Source organism: Panicum virgatum, chromosome 8K, assembly GCF_016808335.1.
Source record: "Panicum virgatum strain AP13 chromosome 8K, P.virgatum_v5, whole genome shotgun sequence".
NCBI lineage: Eukaryota > Viridiplantae > Streptophyta > Magnoliopsida > Poales > Poaceae > Panicum > Panicum virgatum.
Genome location: NC_053143.1, coordinates 26422571 through 26439573, shown reverse-complemented (window position 1 = coordinate 26439573; position 17003 = coordinate 26422571). Strand labels below are relative to the sequence as shown.

The following is a 17003-nucleotide window of genomic DNA, read 5'->3' as shown; positions in this document are numbered from 1 at the left end:
AATATTGAAAGTAAGGATCGAATTTTTAGTAGCTTTTCAGCAAATAAACTCCAGAGCAAGATGCCTTGCATGTCTAGGAGTCGGCTAAGTATATACCATAGTCGGATAAGACTTGCTGAGTATTAGTATACTCAGGGTTTGTTGTCACCCTGTTTTCAGGTAACTGCTGCTGGTTGGAGCTAACCAGGATTCACATCCGTGGGCTCGATGTGACGTCCTCACGTCATCGTAGTATCGTTGTTTTTCTAAACTAACTTCTATTTAATTTTCGCTGCATTTTGAACTCTGATATTTTACGTAAACTAGTTTGTAAAACTCCGCGTTGTAAATTAACTTTGAAAACTGTTGTCTACTTGTAATCATCTGTACTCGTCTTCGTGCGAGACTTCCAGTGTTTTTCGATCCTTAACCCGATAGACGACCGGATTACACCGTTTTAAGTGCATGATAACTTGATTAACCGTTAAGATGATAGTTAGCGCACTTAATTCGATTTAATTTGGACGGTTCTGCTACACCATGGAGAATAGCAAAATAACATGCCATGTACACAACGAATACAAATACCGGGCATATATAATCTCCTCACGGTTGATTGTACACAATGCAACCCTTCTAAAGCCTACAAAAAGAAACTACTACCAGAAAACACTATTGGAAGCTATGGCTTCATCCATCACCCTCTTAACCATCCAATACAAAATGTTTCTCTATTCAATGTCTCTAGAATGAGATAGATTCGATAAGCTAGACACAGCATGAAGTTCCAAGTATGATGACTTCCTAAATGCTGAGCCTGGTATAGAAGCCACCACTGCAGGAAGAAGAGCAACATGCTGATCATGAAGCAACCTTTTTTCCAGTGGGCTAACTACAATACCTTGCATAATGTTGTTTGCGATCCAAAGAGCTGTAGATAGCCTCTTGATGCTCCTGATCATGACTCACTTGTACATGATGAATGGTGCCTTGCACTGTGTCAATGGTACTTCCTTGACAAGCTGTATGTACTAAATGAATCCGAATCTGATATAGTGAAATCATCACATCTCCATCTTTCTAGCTGCTGATGAAGACCCATTTCACTTGTCCCGCCCTCATCATCATCATCAATATTCGTTGGCTTCCATTGATCCACCAGGCTGGAAAGTCTGTTCACACAGTGACACATGTCTGGCCGCTGGTATGGTTCTCGTGCCGTGCAATGGCGTGCAAGATCAGCTACCTCCAGCAAGCTGTTCCAGGATTCAGCACTGAGTTCCAGAGTGGGATCCACAAATTTCTTGAACTTCTCTTTGTCAATCATATTTCTTCGGAAGATCGTTACAAGATGTGTTTCATCCTCGGGCAATGAGTCATCGAGTACTTTTCTTCCCGTAATCATCTCCATTAGTATAACACCGTAAGCATACACATCCACTTTTGTAGTGACCTTTCCTGTAGCTGTAAACAAACAAATGGCATGTCTATCAATACTATGCCACAAAATGGAACAAATCGAAACAGGACATTGTGAAAACATCAAGAAAATATTCTTTCACATGAAACTCTCCGCATTCCTTTCGGAGAAGATCTTTTCATAACAGACGTATAATGAGATAGTCGTAAACAGACTCAGCCAGTTGAAAAGATCCACATGCACCTGATCAAGTTCAACAAAGACATTACCTAATTGAGCAAAGATGACTTGGTGCCTGACAAAATTATATATTTGTGACAACGAAATGTCTTTTCTTATCGAATATGCAACGTATTTCTAAAGCTTATGTCGCCCTGGATACATCAGCTAAAGGACTGAAACTCTTACTCAATTCCTATTCAGATTCTGGGTTGATTATACAGCATAAAAGCAACAGCTCTCCATGAATATGAAACCTAAGCATTTCCCACAGGACTGCCAAACAATTCTGCAACTTGAAAGAAGTATATTGGATATATGCTGGCCTCTAGTATCCTAGTAACCCCTATGTGTTCATGACAACACAATTTAATAAATATGCCTGCCATTTATCAGCCATTTTGTCCTGTTTAGTGGTTGGTCGGATCAAGTTTTTCCAGCACGTGCCGAGACCCCTCTCCAGATTCTTTACTGAGTGTGTGGTGTTGGGGCGTGGGGGGGGGGATGAGAGTCCACGCCCTAATCCTTGTAATTTAAGCTTTCACCTTAATGAAACGACACTCAGCTCTCCTGCGTGTTCAAGGAAAAAAATAAATGTGCTCATGCACAAATGGACAAAACTCATGTTTTAGTAAGTACGCATGCAAGCCATATGATATGCACCTAGAAAAACTAGTAGAGACATGGATGCTCTCCAAGCATTGTTATGTTATTTGCTGTTTCTTTGATAGAATATAGAAATAAGGATACTTCTTTTTTCTCGAACATGCAGGAGAGCTGCGTATCAATATATTAAGAAGGAAACAAATATGATACTTTGGTGCAAATTATTTCAATGATGTTTACTTCTGAACACTTGTGTATTAGTTCTAATTGCTGTCATAGAAAGATGTCTTTGGAATAAAGGATACTCTTGTCAAAACATGAATACAGTTCTACAAACCCCCACTATTTCACTAAAAGGTGTCTAATTAATCAAAAAGTAACCTGGGCATAGAAGGCCAAAGGCAACCAATTAGACTATATTTTGGATGCTAAGTGAAGAATCAATTTTAGCGTAAAGGACATAAAATTGATGGAATACTAAATTTAAAGAAAAAACATGGAGAACAAAGGAGAAATTTGGGCCCATTGAATTTTTTCAATAAAAGTCTGGGAAATGCCTGATAATTTTCAGAACTGATTTATGAAACCTTATCGTTTTCATCTTCATCCATGGATTTATGAATGCATGAAAACAAGTAACACGACCTAACTGTACTGCATTGTACTAGTAAATAACGCAAAGGCTCATCGCCATTTAGTAGGAACAACAGAACTAAGGACAGGCTTTACTAGGTACAGAACCAAAGATACAACCTTTTCTCTGCAAATAATAAATCTTTTGTCATCTTCTTGATTAGTAACTATGCCAGCGAGGACAAGAAACATTTTGTAGCAACGGTTTAACCCATGTTACAGACATTATGATGGAAGCCTGGAGCATTTACCAGAAAACTAAAAACCTCCAAATGGTGACAACATCAGGACTGTAAGTTTCTACGGAAAAAAGATTATAGTATCCCAGGGCATGCAAGGATAAAATGGAGAGATGTCAATGTTTTACAAAGTGCATATATATGAATGTAACAGACTGAGCACAAGTTGGACTAGAACACCAGTGGACTCAAGACATGCCTTTTACATAATGAAAAATAAAAAACAGTTTGCATAAACAATTCCTGTACTACAGAAAACATGAACTTAACCCAAAGGAAAAGGTTTAACAATAATTTCATTCAGGCTGACCAGTGGCCTCAATTATCAACAGTGGCATTGTATGTTTGTACAGAAATCTGCTTAGCAAAAGTCTGTGCCTTTATATGCTATTACCAGCTTAATAATTGTCTTGGTTGCTTGGGAAACGTTCATCCTCACAAGATTATGACTAAACAAAGCAGATCCATGTACAATCAAACAAATGTTTGATGCATCAAATATCATCTATCAACTCAAAAAGGCAAACAAAGGACTCATGTAGAGGTTGCTAGAGAACCCATCTTCAGATTAAAAAGCGTGAGTACCATGTAAACCAGCTATCAAAGCGGCTTATTTGTAAGCAAATGTATAGGACACACTATGTAAGGCAGTGAAGCTTTTCCTCAAAAAGAAAAGAAAACTTGCAAACAAATGGCACCCATAGAAACCTAAAAACTAATTAAAATCACATTGCATCTTAAATTGTCAACAAAATGAAATGTGTATTGCTGGTATAGGTGATTCTAGGTATGTCATGCAGTTGTCATGTAAACGCAGATGATCTCCAACAATCATACCAGTACCAAACAGGTAATTTGCAGCTGTAACTTATTAATATAAAAAATTAGTGGAGTAAGACTGTAGATTCCCTGATATAACTCGCTTTTGCACTTAGGTGAGTCATCCAGGTCCTGCCAATAACCAATGTTGTGTTTGAGGGATACTTTAGTCTATGATAGTGAATTAGTGACTGCATCAAAAATCTACCTTGTTCCAATTTCCAAAAACCCATGTCCAAAATCTCACAAAATAATAGAGCCGCATGTTAGTGGATTCAAGAAAAGGTACACCTCTTCTACTAATCCATGTTTCTGCTTTTCAAAAAAGACCTGATAAATCTGCTGGTGTTTACAAAAAACTGATATTGAGTTAAGGCACAGCTCTGCATAGTTCTACTATGATGAAGGCTTCTGCTTGGAAGGATCATGTACTAGAAGTGTTTAATAGTATTTTATAGATGATCCTACATTGTGACTAGTGTCAACACGAAGTATAAAGATTGCTCAAGAAAAATAAACAATGATAGAATTGGAAGCAACCAATGTAACAATATAAGAATTTTGTGCAAGAAAAATGCTGATTGGTACATGGGAACAAAATATTTATAGTAGCAAGAAATGGACATACTAGCATATTCAGGCGCGAGGTATCCAAATGTCCCTGCAACCCTTGTCATCATGGACTTATCTGTATCTTTAGCAAGCTTGACCAACCCAAAGTCCGAAACCTTAGCTCTCAAATCTTGGTCCAGCAATATGTTAGAAGGCTTCAGATCTCTATGGATGAAAGTCTCCTGCGCCAAACCATGCAAATATTCTATTCCTCGGGCAACGTCCAAAGCTATTGTCATCCTCTGAGTCCACGTAAGAGGAGTATAACCACTCTTCTGAAGATCACACAGGTGCTCACGCAATGTTCCTCCCGACATGTACTCATAGACCAAGAGCCTCTCATTTCCATGGGTGCAGTACCCAAGCAATGCAACCAAGTGTCGATGTCTCACTTTCCTAAGAACATCAATCTCAGCCATGAATTCTTGCAGCCCTTTTGTCCCCATAGTGCCACTGTCACACCTCTTCACAGCAACAAGCTTTCCATCGAGAGTGCCCTTGAAAACCACCCCGAAGCCCCCTCTACCTAAGATGTAATCCTCATCAAAATTATTTGTGGCCTTCAGTACCACACTCATCGGCAATTGCATCCCATGAGACTCGAAGATATCAGCAGTGGTTGTACTATCAGCGCTCGCATAACTGTAAAGCTCAGTTGCGATTACAGAATCACTTCCATTACTATTGCCATTTGTCCCAACCACATGAATCTTCATCATCTCAGATTCACCAGAAGGGCTCTTAGTAGAGACAGGAGTGAACTTGTCTACGTTCTTCTTCCTTCGATGATGTAGGAAAAGCACAACACAAACTACAAGAAGAATGACAGCTAGAAGAATTCCAATGATCATTCCCGCATTCGACTTCCGTGAACCTGTAGGATTTGAAGGTGAGGACCCACCATTGGAACCATCTCCACCACCATTATCACCATCTGATTCCCCGAATCGATTTCCTGCAGTCATCAGCTTTATATTCGGCTGCTTAAATTCAGGCACTTGTCCAGTAAGGCGATTATTTGACAGATCAAGATAATTGAGGTTTGCCAGGGTTGTCAAAGCATCTGGTATCGCCCCTGTGAGTTGATTGTTCGACAGATCCAGCCTTTGAAGCCTAGTCAGGTTTGCAAAAGCCGGTGAAATCAACCCTGACAAGTTCTTGCGAGCCAAATTGATTTGAGTCACATCCATTTTTATGCAGGTAAGACCAGGCCATGGACCACTTCCGCACGGATCATTTCCTGCCCACTTCGCAAGCTCAAGTGGGTATCCAAACCCTGAAGCCACTTCAAGCAGAATGGTCACCAGTGGATTGCAGGGTCCAGGTTCCTTGAGACAGAACCCGTTCCCAGAATCAATATCTGTATTGTTCGCTGTGAATTTTGGCATTGGCCCTTGAAAATGGTTATTCGACAGCTTCACATCCTGAAGGCTTGCGATCCCTATCAGCGAGGGTGGTACCACTCCGGTGAGACTGTTGTCCCTGACATTGAAATCAACCAGCTGTGAATCAGGGCTGAAGTCCGGGATCGGGCCGGTGAACTTGTTGGAATGAAGCCACAGCGTCTTCAAGCTCGGCAACTTTGCCACAATATCGATCCGCCCTGACAGTTTGTCATCAGAATTCTGGTTGTTAAGTTGCAGCGACTCCAGCGAGTCCAACCCCTCTAACACCGCTGGCAGGCCCCCAGTGAGGTAATTGTACGACAACCGCAGCATCCGGAGCGATGTCAAGTTGGCAAGAACCGCCGGGAAGGAGCCAGAGACGGAGGCGTTGGAGGCCGAGAAGTTCAGCAGCGCGGTGCATCCCACGACGGCGTCGGGAATGCTCCACGACTTGAGAGGCAGATCGTCCATGCTGAGGCTTTGCAGCGAGGGGAGGCCCTCGAGGAAGTCCGGCGGCAGGGCGGTGAAGGCGTTGCCGTCGAGTGCGAGGGTCTCGAGGGAGCCCATCCGGGCCAGGGAGGGCAAATCGCCCTCCAGCGCGTTGCCCTGGAGCTGCAACCACTGGAGCGCGGTGAGGTCGGAGAGGGATGGGGGGAGGGTGCCGGATAAATGCTGCTTGGCGAGGTTGATGCCGGTGACGCGGCCGCCGTCGCAGGTGATGCCCTGGAAGGTGGCGCCGCCGCAGACGTCGGTTCCGGTCCAGGACGGCGGCGGGTTGGTCAGCGACTTGGCTAGCTCCAAGATGACGCCCGCGTCGGCCGTATTGGCCGTCGCCGCGGCGGCGGCGGCGGCGACGGCGAGGAGGATGAGAAGGGGGACGAGGAGAAAACTCTCCCTCCCCATGGCAGATTCGCCGGACCGCACAAATGCGGCGGATTCTTGGTGGAGGATTGATTTCTTGCCTGGACCGGGAAGAGATGGTATTTTGGGGCAATTTTTGGGCGTCTCCGGCCGCGTGATGGTTCTGTTCCCCTTCTCTCTCCTATCCTCTCCTCTCTCCTCTCCTCTCTCTTTCTTGTTGCAGCAGTTTGCGTGTGTGTCGGAGCTCTCTCTCTTGGATAGATCTCGTTTCGTTCATGTTCTTGGGATGTGCGGGGGCGTGCGTCCTGGGAAGTGTGGGCTGGCGATGGGCGTGGTGGGTTCAGCCACTCTTGTACCTTTCCATCATCATGGACATATACGTAACTTTATCAAGATTTGTTTTTCTACTAGAAAAAGACGCACACATTATTTAAGAAACCTAACTAGCTTTTAATTTGAAAATATACTGAATTATATATTAACTAAATTAATGTTTAGATTAAATCTAAAAACATATACCATGATAGACGATCGATACGAACCTATCGCAATAGAAACAGAACTAAAATAATTAACCAGTTAAAATTTAAAGATAATAAATATGTGAAATGTTAACATTGAAGGTTAACATGAGATTTTGTAAGACACATTGAATAATGCTCGTTAATAGGGAAAAACTTTATGTTAGTTATGCAAAAAGTATAGACTGGATTGGATCTCAAAGTTCTATATCTTTATAGGGGGTTTGTAAAACAATTAAGACTTATACTATAGTATTCTATTTTAGATCTTTATCAAGGGTCTATTTGTAAATTAATCTTATCATTTATGCACGGACCATGGCGGACAAATTTACGAAGGCGGTGGCAATTGTTGCCAGCCATGCTGAAGCTCGGTGGCTGTATTTCTTCCGGTGCATGACTTCATTCATTTTTTTTGTTCTATTTTTATTTCTTTATTTCCGTATATTGGCAATAAAACCTCTAGTTCAGGCAACGCATATGCAGTAATTAATAAAATTAATTTGAAAACATGGAACTAAAAACAAAGGTTGGAAATTAACAAACTCATCATAAATCATAAAGTAATAAACAGCTATGGAATCAATAAAGAATATGGTTAGCAGCATCAGCAAAGCATTCAAAACAACGGTCTGTCGTAAACTCGTAATAGTTGGATCGAACCGATCATGTATCCGCACGACGGATTAAAAATAGGGTGCAACTAGAAAGCTAAAGTCATAACAATTACATGTATAGCATAAGTCAAAAACATCTGAAAAAGGCTATTCCTCTTGTCCATGTGTTGCTTAAGTCATCGTACCGAAGCCTCTCTGTTTCTCAAGGGACTGATATCATGTGTTTAAAAAAAATAAAAAGGGGCAACGGACATGTTTACTTGATTAGTAAAGCAAAGCATGTCATGGCTCTAGATCAAAGTTTTTCAGCAAAAGAAGTCTGCATCTTGCTTGCGATAAACAAGCGCACTACAAACACGATTTGTATCAACGCCTCGAAACTTTTTAAGAGCGTACCAAAAAGTCACCCATTTCTACAGATAGGGCGTAGGTACTGTATAACTGAGCCGCTCCTAAAAATGACATTTCTAGGGGAAGCTTACTCCCTCAGCAGCCCCTGAAAATGAGTGCGATTTTCAGGGGTGGCTCGGCTAACCCCCGACCCGCCCATAAAAATGTATATAAAAATCTGAGATTCTTTCTCTTCCTAACCCTACATTGTTTGCTCGGGAGAGGAGCTCCCCAAGATCCAAAAAAAAGAAACAAAAGAGAAGATTTTCAACTTGATTTCCTTGAAGTTTGGGGCTCTAGGATGTAAGTTGACGCTAATTCCCTGTCATTCCTAAGTTCTTTTGTTAGATTTTTGGCTCAAATGAAGCTCTCTTTATCTCTAACTAGCTCTAGATCTCCATGGTGTAGATTAGCCATTTGAAACACGATTTGCCTCAAACTTTTGGATAAAGTTGTGATATTTTAGTAGGAGAACAAGATTATCTAATCCTTTGGACTAGATCTATATGTTTTAGCCTCATTCCTAAGTAAATTACTTACTAGATCTATGGAGGAGAGAGAAGAAGATTTGTTTTCCCCTATTTTTACACACATGCATGATAGTGAAGGACCGGGACGGACAACCAGAGAGGGGGGAGTGAATGGGAGCCCTTTAAAAAAATTCTTCTTGATGAAAACAAGGCCTATGTCCCAATTCAACTCAACACATCTCTCTTCTAACCGTCAAAGTGACACAAGTCAAATCGTAACGTGCTCACCCTAGGAACGATTATGCAAATCTCGACCCAAAGTGGAAGCAAACTGAAGCGTCCTCTCATAAGGGAAGACTTAAATGTGATACAAACATCAGTCCCAGGAGGCTGATGACACATTTATTACATCAGATGGTTCATCACCGTACAACTCTACGCGGTAATGGGCAGAGAAGCGCCACTATCGCGAGGATTACAACCCACACCCATACAACGATATTAATTATAAAAAGGGAGTCATCAGAGTCTTGCGCCATGCGGTATCTCCTGCGGGTGACCCTAATCCATAGGAAAGGCTGGGTGCAGGACGGTACCCTACTCAACATCCTCTGGAACGAAGTCTGGGTCTTCCTCTGTAAAAATTAAGAATGGGGTGAGTACAAACGTACTCAGCAAGTCCAATCACACCCACGGAGGGGGAATAAACAGAGTATAATACACAGGGTAATTCAAGGATAAGGTTAAGGTTTACTTTTGCGGAAAGCAATATTTTATGCAAGGGTTCATTTGAAAGAAAACATTTCCAAAATCAGTTTTCTTGTACTGAGTAACATGAAGGGTTGATCCACACAGGATCCAAGTTTTAAGCCGCTACCGGACTCCTCAACCGCCGTAGCACACGGCACAACTGCCGGACATATTCTCAAAACAACTCACGCCAACCCATCCCAAAATAAACACTAGTTATGTGACCACACCGTAACTCGCCCAGTACCGTGGGCACGACTATTCGAATAGGTTTTAACTCTGCAGAGGTGTGCAACTTTACCCACAAGCGGGGTACCGCAGCTCGATCACCTTAGTGTTGGTGCAGATCCCAACAAAGCCATTACCCACCTTAGCTAGACCTGACTAGCCATCACGGAATCCACCAAGGGGTCATTGACCTATCACAGAGGTTTTAACCGGGGCATAAGTCACACAGAGCTAATCCCTTCTCCTTGATCACCTGTTGCTCTCAGCTCTCCTGATGGCTATCAGATTAACTAGTGGGGTTTATGCTAAGCCATTGCCCATTCAACGGTCGAGTGGTTTGCACGATAGTGGAGTTAGGTGAGATGACACACCAACTCGGTCCTTAGTTGTGACAAGATGGATATCTCCCTTCCTCGCTCTGCCACACAGGCACGAGCACACCAATCGGCAAATCACACAGAAATGACATCCATCCCGTCTAAACTTATCTTTCGAAATTTCACATTTTTCCCTTCCCACACACACACACACATTTTATTTATATAAACAAGTATAAAGTCCTAAGCGTTCTAGCAGCGATTAACGTCCAAACAATACTCATTCAGACATTAACCTAGGTGGTCAAGGAATGGCTATAACAAATCAAGGGGTGGCTATCCAACCGTGTTTTCAGCAGGTAAAACATATGCAATTTTGTAAAACAGGCCAATAGGTTGTGTTTATAAAAACTAGGACAAAACATGCATCAAAGGATGGGATTGAACTTGCCGTCTTCAAAGCCTTCCGGGAGGTCCTGGTCGAAGTACTGTCCTTCGGGCTCGGGGTCGCAGAACTGGTCCTCGTTCGCTTTCTCGCAGTACTGTTCATCGACGGGTTCACCCTCGTTCACACCGTGATCTACAATGCACACAAGCAAGCACACAATCAGGCAAAAGAGATAAAAGTTTTATCGTTGAGCTCGAATCGGAAACAATTGAGATATGGAGATAGGGGTAGTATTTTTGAGCGATTTCCTAATGGCATGGCCAAAACTATGTTAGGAATGGCATGGTAAAGTTTCAGGTCGATCGGGAGTTGTTTGGCGCATGACATGATAGGCCGAAGAGGGGTTTAGGGGCTAAATCAGAGTCCAGGGGGCCTATTTGTAATTATTTGTGGAAAGGGAAGGGCTTGTTTGGAATTTCTAGAAATATCTGGGTCACACTAAAAAGGGTAGGGGTTTAATCATGAATATCTTTGCATAGTGGAGGGACTCATTTTCTAAAGAAATAAAGGGGAGGGGCTTCTTTGGGAAAGAACTAGAGAGAGGTGGGAGGGCTCTTAAACAAACAGAAGAGAAGAGAGGAGCCTGGGGAAAAACTGCCCCCTTCTTCTTCCTCCCGACACAGGGGCGGACAGGGGAAGGGCGCAGGAGGGGGGCATGGAGCCAGCGGCCCTGGGTGCGAGGGAGGCCGGGAAGTGGGGGAAAACGGAGAGGAGTCTGAGGGGGTTCGATTCCCCTCCTCACCTTGAGCTGGGATGGAGCGAGGCGGGCTGCCCACGACGGCGGGCGGAGGTGGGCGACGGCGGCTATGGCGGCGGCGCTGCGAGGCTAGGGAGAGGGCACGCGGTGGCGGAGGTGGTTGTGGTGGCCGAGAGCTGCGCGGAGGCCCTATTTTTGGCCTCGTCGGGGTGTCGCGGAACGCGTGGAACGCGTGGGCACGGGGTGCTGCAGTGCGTAGCCCAGGAGAGCTTTGTCCGTGCGTGAGCAGGTAGCAGGGAAGGTGTAGGATCAAGAACACCGACTAGAGGGGGGGTGAATAGGCGGTTTAAAAACTAAACCCAACAACACTAGAGAAATTTAATTAGTAACAAAGGAAAGCCCTATGTCAAGCTATTACAATCTCTAGATGGGTTTGCAACCTAGGGTGACAAGACACGAATTAAGCTCTAGTAAAGTAAATTGCTCAAAGTAAAGACAAGAATAAAAGAGAGCAAGAGTAGTAACCGAGCTTGACACAAGAATATATCCCGTGGTGTCGATGACTTGCCGGTCACCCCTAATCCACGTTGAGGTGGATTCCAAGAATCAACCGCTCCTCTATCAAGAACCTCTTGATCTTGAGCCGGCTTGAATCAAGGAACCGCTCCACACCTCGATTCCACTAGAGTTGCTCTTCACCACTCCGGTGAGGTGAGCACAAGACCTCTCACAACCGAAATCGGGGCTCCTCAACAATCTCCTTGGAGGTGCTCCACGAAATCCACTTCTCCAAGCCGTCTAGGGAGCGGCAACTCCCAAGAGTAACAAGTTGATGACGCTTGCTTGAAGTTTCCCTAATGCCACAAAGCTCAAACTCTTGATGCAAAGCACTAGGAAGCTCTCACACTCTTAAAAATGCAATCTCTAAGCAAGTGTGTGTGAGAGAGGGATGCCTTAGCTCTAATGTGTCAAGAATGCTATCCAAATGGCCAAGAGAGTCACCCAATGGCCGGGCATTGGGTATATATAGACATCCCTCCAAAAACTAGCCGTTACACTCTTTTCTGCGAAGTCGCGGACCGTCCGCGATTCAAAAACCGGACTGTCCGCCGTTATAAACCAGTGAGTCAGAGTGCATTTAATGCATGTCAGAACTAGCCGTTAAGCCCTGGCGGACCGTCCGCGCCCCAGTGGCGGACCGTCCGCAGTTAAGAGTTCCAACCCCACCAGAGACTAACATCGTCTCTGGAACAACTTTGAGATTAGCCTGCGGACCGTCCGCGCCTCAGGAGCGGACCGTCCGCAGTTTAACTTTGAAGCCCACACCAGAGAGACACCCTTTCTGGTAAAAAAATGAAATACAGTAGCGGACCGTCCGCCCACCTGGGCCGGACTGTCCGCCAGCCCACCAGAGCCTTTGCAAGCTCTCTGGAACGATCGCGGACTGTCCGCCCCTCTGGGCCGGACAGTCCGCCAGCCCACCAGAGCCTCTGCAAGCTCTCTGGAACGGGCGCGGACTGTCCGCCCCTCAGGTGCGGACTGTCCGCCGTTACTCAGTGAGCTCGAACTTAGTCTATTTCAAAACTTTTCAAAACGCCGTTAGCCCTCATGCATGCAACTAGACATTTTGAGCAAAATGGCACTAAAGACCCGTCAAGCATGAGTACACAACCCCTCTTGATAGTACGGCTAACTATCCAACAAATCCGGTCACTTTTCATCCACTAAACGCCTTGTGACCGGTAAAATGTAAAAGCCCTATTTTATACCTTTGCCTTGAGCCCGAGCTTTACTCATCATCTCCAACACTCCATACGTTCACAACCAAATGTCTTTCATCCGTGAATCAACCTATACTCATCTTCTCAAATGAAATCGTTAATCCACAAACCGTTGTCATTAATTACCAAAACTCGAATTAGGGGCCTAGATGCTTTCAATCTCCCCCTTTTTGGTAATTGATGACAACACTAAATTTTGGAGTGATAAAAGTTTTCAAGTCAACTTTATACACTAGGCATAAGGTGGACTTGGAATTGAACTTTGGAAGAACTTACTCATTTTCTTGAAAATTTCAGAATATGGTATGAATAAATTCACCAAGTTCGATGAGTAGAGAGAACTCCCCCTTGATATGTGCATATAAATTTTCATGAGTACCAAGAGCACATATATATATTTGAGAATTTTGACAGAGTTTTCCCTACAAGTGGAAATCGAGGCATACAAGATACAATAGATATATGATATGAAAGTTTAGCATGGTTAGCACGACCTCACAACCACAAGATGAACATAAATAGATAAGAGTAGCGCAAACTAACATAGTTCATCACACATTACAAACCAAGGTTCAAATCCAAACACAAGTCTCAAATAGAGTTCATGAAAGACACAAATATATAAAACATGTGAGGCAAGCGGAAGCTGAAAACGAATGATCTCCATAAGAAGTCCATGAGCTCCCCCTAGATCCAGGCACTCCAAAGCTCCTTCTCCCCCTTTGGCATCAATTGCCAAGAAAGTCAAACGGCTGGTGGAGGAGGTGGCGGTGGGTAGAACGGCTGGTGCGGATAGAACTCTGGAGGCGGCACTGGAGCTGGAAACACTGAGTAGAAATGATCAGAAAACCCTGTGAAGGCTGTGCTGAAAGCATCAAAGCGCTGCTCTAGCTGCTCCTGTCTCTGCTCAAGCTGCTCAAACTGCTCAGAGGAGGGCAAATCCTCAAAACGTGAGTCAAGGGCTGCTATATCTGAGTGTAAGCTCTCATGAAATCCCTGCATCTGAGTCATCATAGGCTGGAAAATCTGCTGCTGCATGTTCTGAAAGTTGAGGTTTATTTGATTCTGCATCTGACTAGCCAACCCCGCAATCTGAGAGGACATGCTTTCCTGCATGGATGCAAAGTATGGATCAAAGTAGCCAGCTGGAGGAGCCCACTGCTGCTGTGCTGGAGGATGCGGTGGTGGCATGGCATGCTGAGCTGCAGCTGCTCCCATATGAGCATCATCATCACTATCATCTTGCCCCTGTGCTTCGGCATCCATATCATCTCCAGGGAAGGGAGTCAAAGGCCTCAAGAGAAAAGCATTGTCATTCTTGAATGGCCTGAAAGGAGTGTGCTTGCTTTCACATAACCCTCTGAAGCTAGTCTTAACCTTGATGATGGACATAATGTATGGAGCAAAGTACAAGTTCATCTCCATGTTAAGCCTCAAGTCTGCAAGCTGATCCATGATAAGAGCAATGACATTGATTCTATTTCCATTCATGACATGAGATATCACATTCCAATAGTGTCCTCTAATCTTGTCCTTGTTGCCACTCTTAGGCATGAATGTGACTCTAGCAATCTTATTGATCACTGCAGGATGATGCCTCAGACCCTGAGTGCCCCCAAAAGTTCTAGCAATTCCAAGATGTGCAGGCTCATAGAACATGGGATAGTCATTCTCATCTAGAGGGTTTTCTAACACAATATTCATACTTTGCTCACTAGTGATGAGATTATAATCCAATTCATTTGCTTCAGCAAACTGTGCAAATGTAGCACCATAGGTTCTTTTCCCAGTTGTCCACCTAAAAGTTTCCTCAACCATGTTGATCTCTAGGGTGGCATAGAACTGGCGTATCACAGTTTCATTCCAATCACACCTATGCTGCAGAAAATTAGCTAACCCCATTTGCTGAAATCTATCTACTAGATCAGTCATGACTTGTTGTTGTCTCATGTAGCCTATGTCAATGGTCTGATGTTTGAATACATTTTTCTTAACTAGATGACCAAAGTAAACATCTTTTTGTACCTCGGTTTTGAAGAAAAGAATGTTGGTGTCACGAGGTAAGCTGAATTGATCCACTGCTCTTGCATTGGCATAGCTCTCTGCAGTCCACTGACGGCTAGGTAGATCTAGCCCCATTAAATCTGTAATATCATCATCAACCCCTTCAGTCTCTTCCTCTGAAGACTCATCACCTGCATCTCCTACTGAAGAAGCTGCGGCCATCTCACTGACATTTGGAGCATAGTCCACATCATCCGAGTCATCACTGTCTCTTTGTCTTTTGGAAGACATAGCCTTCTTGATTTTAGAAGCTACCTTGATGATCTTCCGGGGTGGCCTGAGATCAAGATTTAACCATAAGAACAATTACTAAAGCAATAGAATGAATCCTTAATGATATAACTCAATTCAGCACTGATCTGAAAATCTGATACTAGCGGACCGTCCGCACTTCTGAATGCGGACCGTCCGCGGTTCATGAACTACCACGGCGGACTGTCCGCGTCCATCAGGCGGACTGTCCGCGACCCATCTGTTCTGCGCAGAACACAAAATCGCCCTCATCTTTGATTCATCCACATTTTGAGTTTTGATTCAAATCCACCAACCAAAATTAAACTATAGCATCTCCTCATCACTAGGAATAAGATCCCCCAAGTATTTTTAAGAATCCATGGCCAAAAAATAGATCGGAGCATCTAACCCTAACTCTTTCCAATAAAGAAATCCAAGAACAAGAGTTAGGGATTCATTGAAATACCGCGAGGACATGATGCACTATCTTGAGAAGAGTCCGGGGATGTGCTCGGACCGTCCGGGAACCACTCCAAAAGGGCTTGACCTTGTCGTCTTCCCCACGTGCTTGAGAGAGAAAGAGAGAGACACTTTTGGAGTATGTGTTCGGTTTGGTGGGGGAGGTGAGGGGGACACCCAATATAAGTCGAGTCTGGCCGACCCCACAATTCTGTCCAGTCGCGGACTGTCCGCGGTCCTTTGGCGGACCGTCCGCCTTTGAAAATTTTTTTTTTACTGCAACTGACTGAACTTTCTCTGCCCAACATGCGCGGACCGTCCGCGGTCCTTTTGCGGACTGTCCGCAATGAATTTCTGCGATTGACAACTTCTCTGCAGAGCTTCTGGTGAACAAGTCCAATTAACGGCGGACTGTCCGCCTATTACCCGCGGACCGTCCGCGCTACCAAAAATCTGACAAGTCTGAATTCTGCCAATTTTCTCAATTCCAACTCCAATTTGGGATCATTGCTCTTACAAAAATCCAAAAATCTCAAATATTGCATGAAAACCTTCAAACGACTTATATGAGCAAGTTTCAACAAGAATTCAAAAATAAATCTAGTAGAATCATGAAAACTCATAAATGGCTCAAAAATACCTCAAAAATTGATAAAAATGAAACAAGAAGTGCATGAAAGAACCATATGCCACATGTGCTAGTTTTCAAGCCACATTTGAGAAGTCAATGATATTTAACTCATTTCTCAACTTGCAAAACCGAGATTCATCCAAAGGCTTGGTAAAAATATCGGCTAATTGATCATCCGTGCCAATACCATCAATCTTGATATCACCCTTGTTCACATGATCTCTAAGAAAATGATGGCGGATATCAATATGCTTGGTTCTTGAATGTTGAACCGGATTAGAGGCAATCTTCACGGCACTTTCATTATCACACAACAAGAGAATTTCATCAAATTTCACACCATAATCTAGAAGAGTTTGCTTCATCCATAATAATTGAGCACAACAACTTCCGGCCGAGATATATTCCGCTTCGGCGGTTGAAAGAGCCACGGAATTTTGCTTCTTTGATGACCATGATACAAGTGATCTTCCAAGAAATTGACAACCACCGGAAGTGCTCTTCCTATCAACCTTGCACCCCGCATAATCCGAATCCGAGAATCCAACCAAATCAAAATGAGCACCCTTGGGATACCATAAGCCAATATTAGGAGAATATTTCAAGTATCTCAAGATCCTCTT

General features: G+C 43.8%; 1 protein-coding gene across 1 annotated transcript; it reads right to left on the bottom strand.

Annotated features, from left to right (window-relative positions):
- Positions 1-527: 527 nt before the first annotated feature.
- On the bottom strand, positions 528-7098 carry LOC120644300 (receptor-like kinase TMK4). Its single transcript, XM_039920906.1, has 2 exons — positions 4544-7098; positions 528-1443 (listed from the first exon to the last, which is right to left on the bottom strand). The coding sequence occupies exons 1-2, from the start codon at positions 6813-6815 to the stop codon at positions 980-982; spliced, it is 2736 nt and encodes a 911-aa protein (XP_039776840.1). The 5' UTR covers positions 6816-7098; the 3' UTR covers positions 528-979.
- Between the last annotated feature and the right edge of the window lie 9905 nt (positions 7099-17003).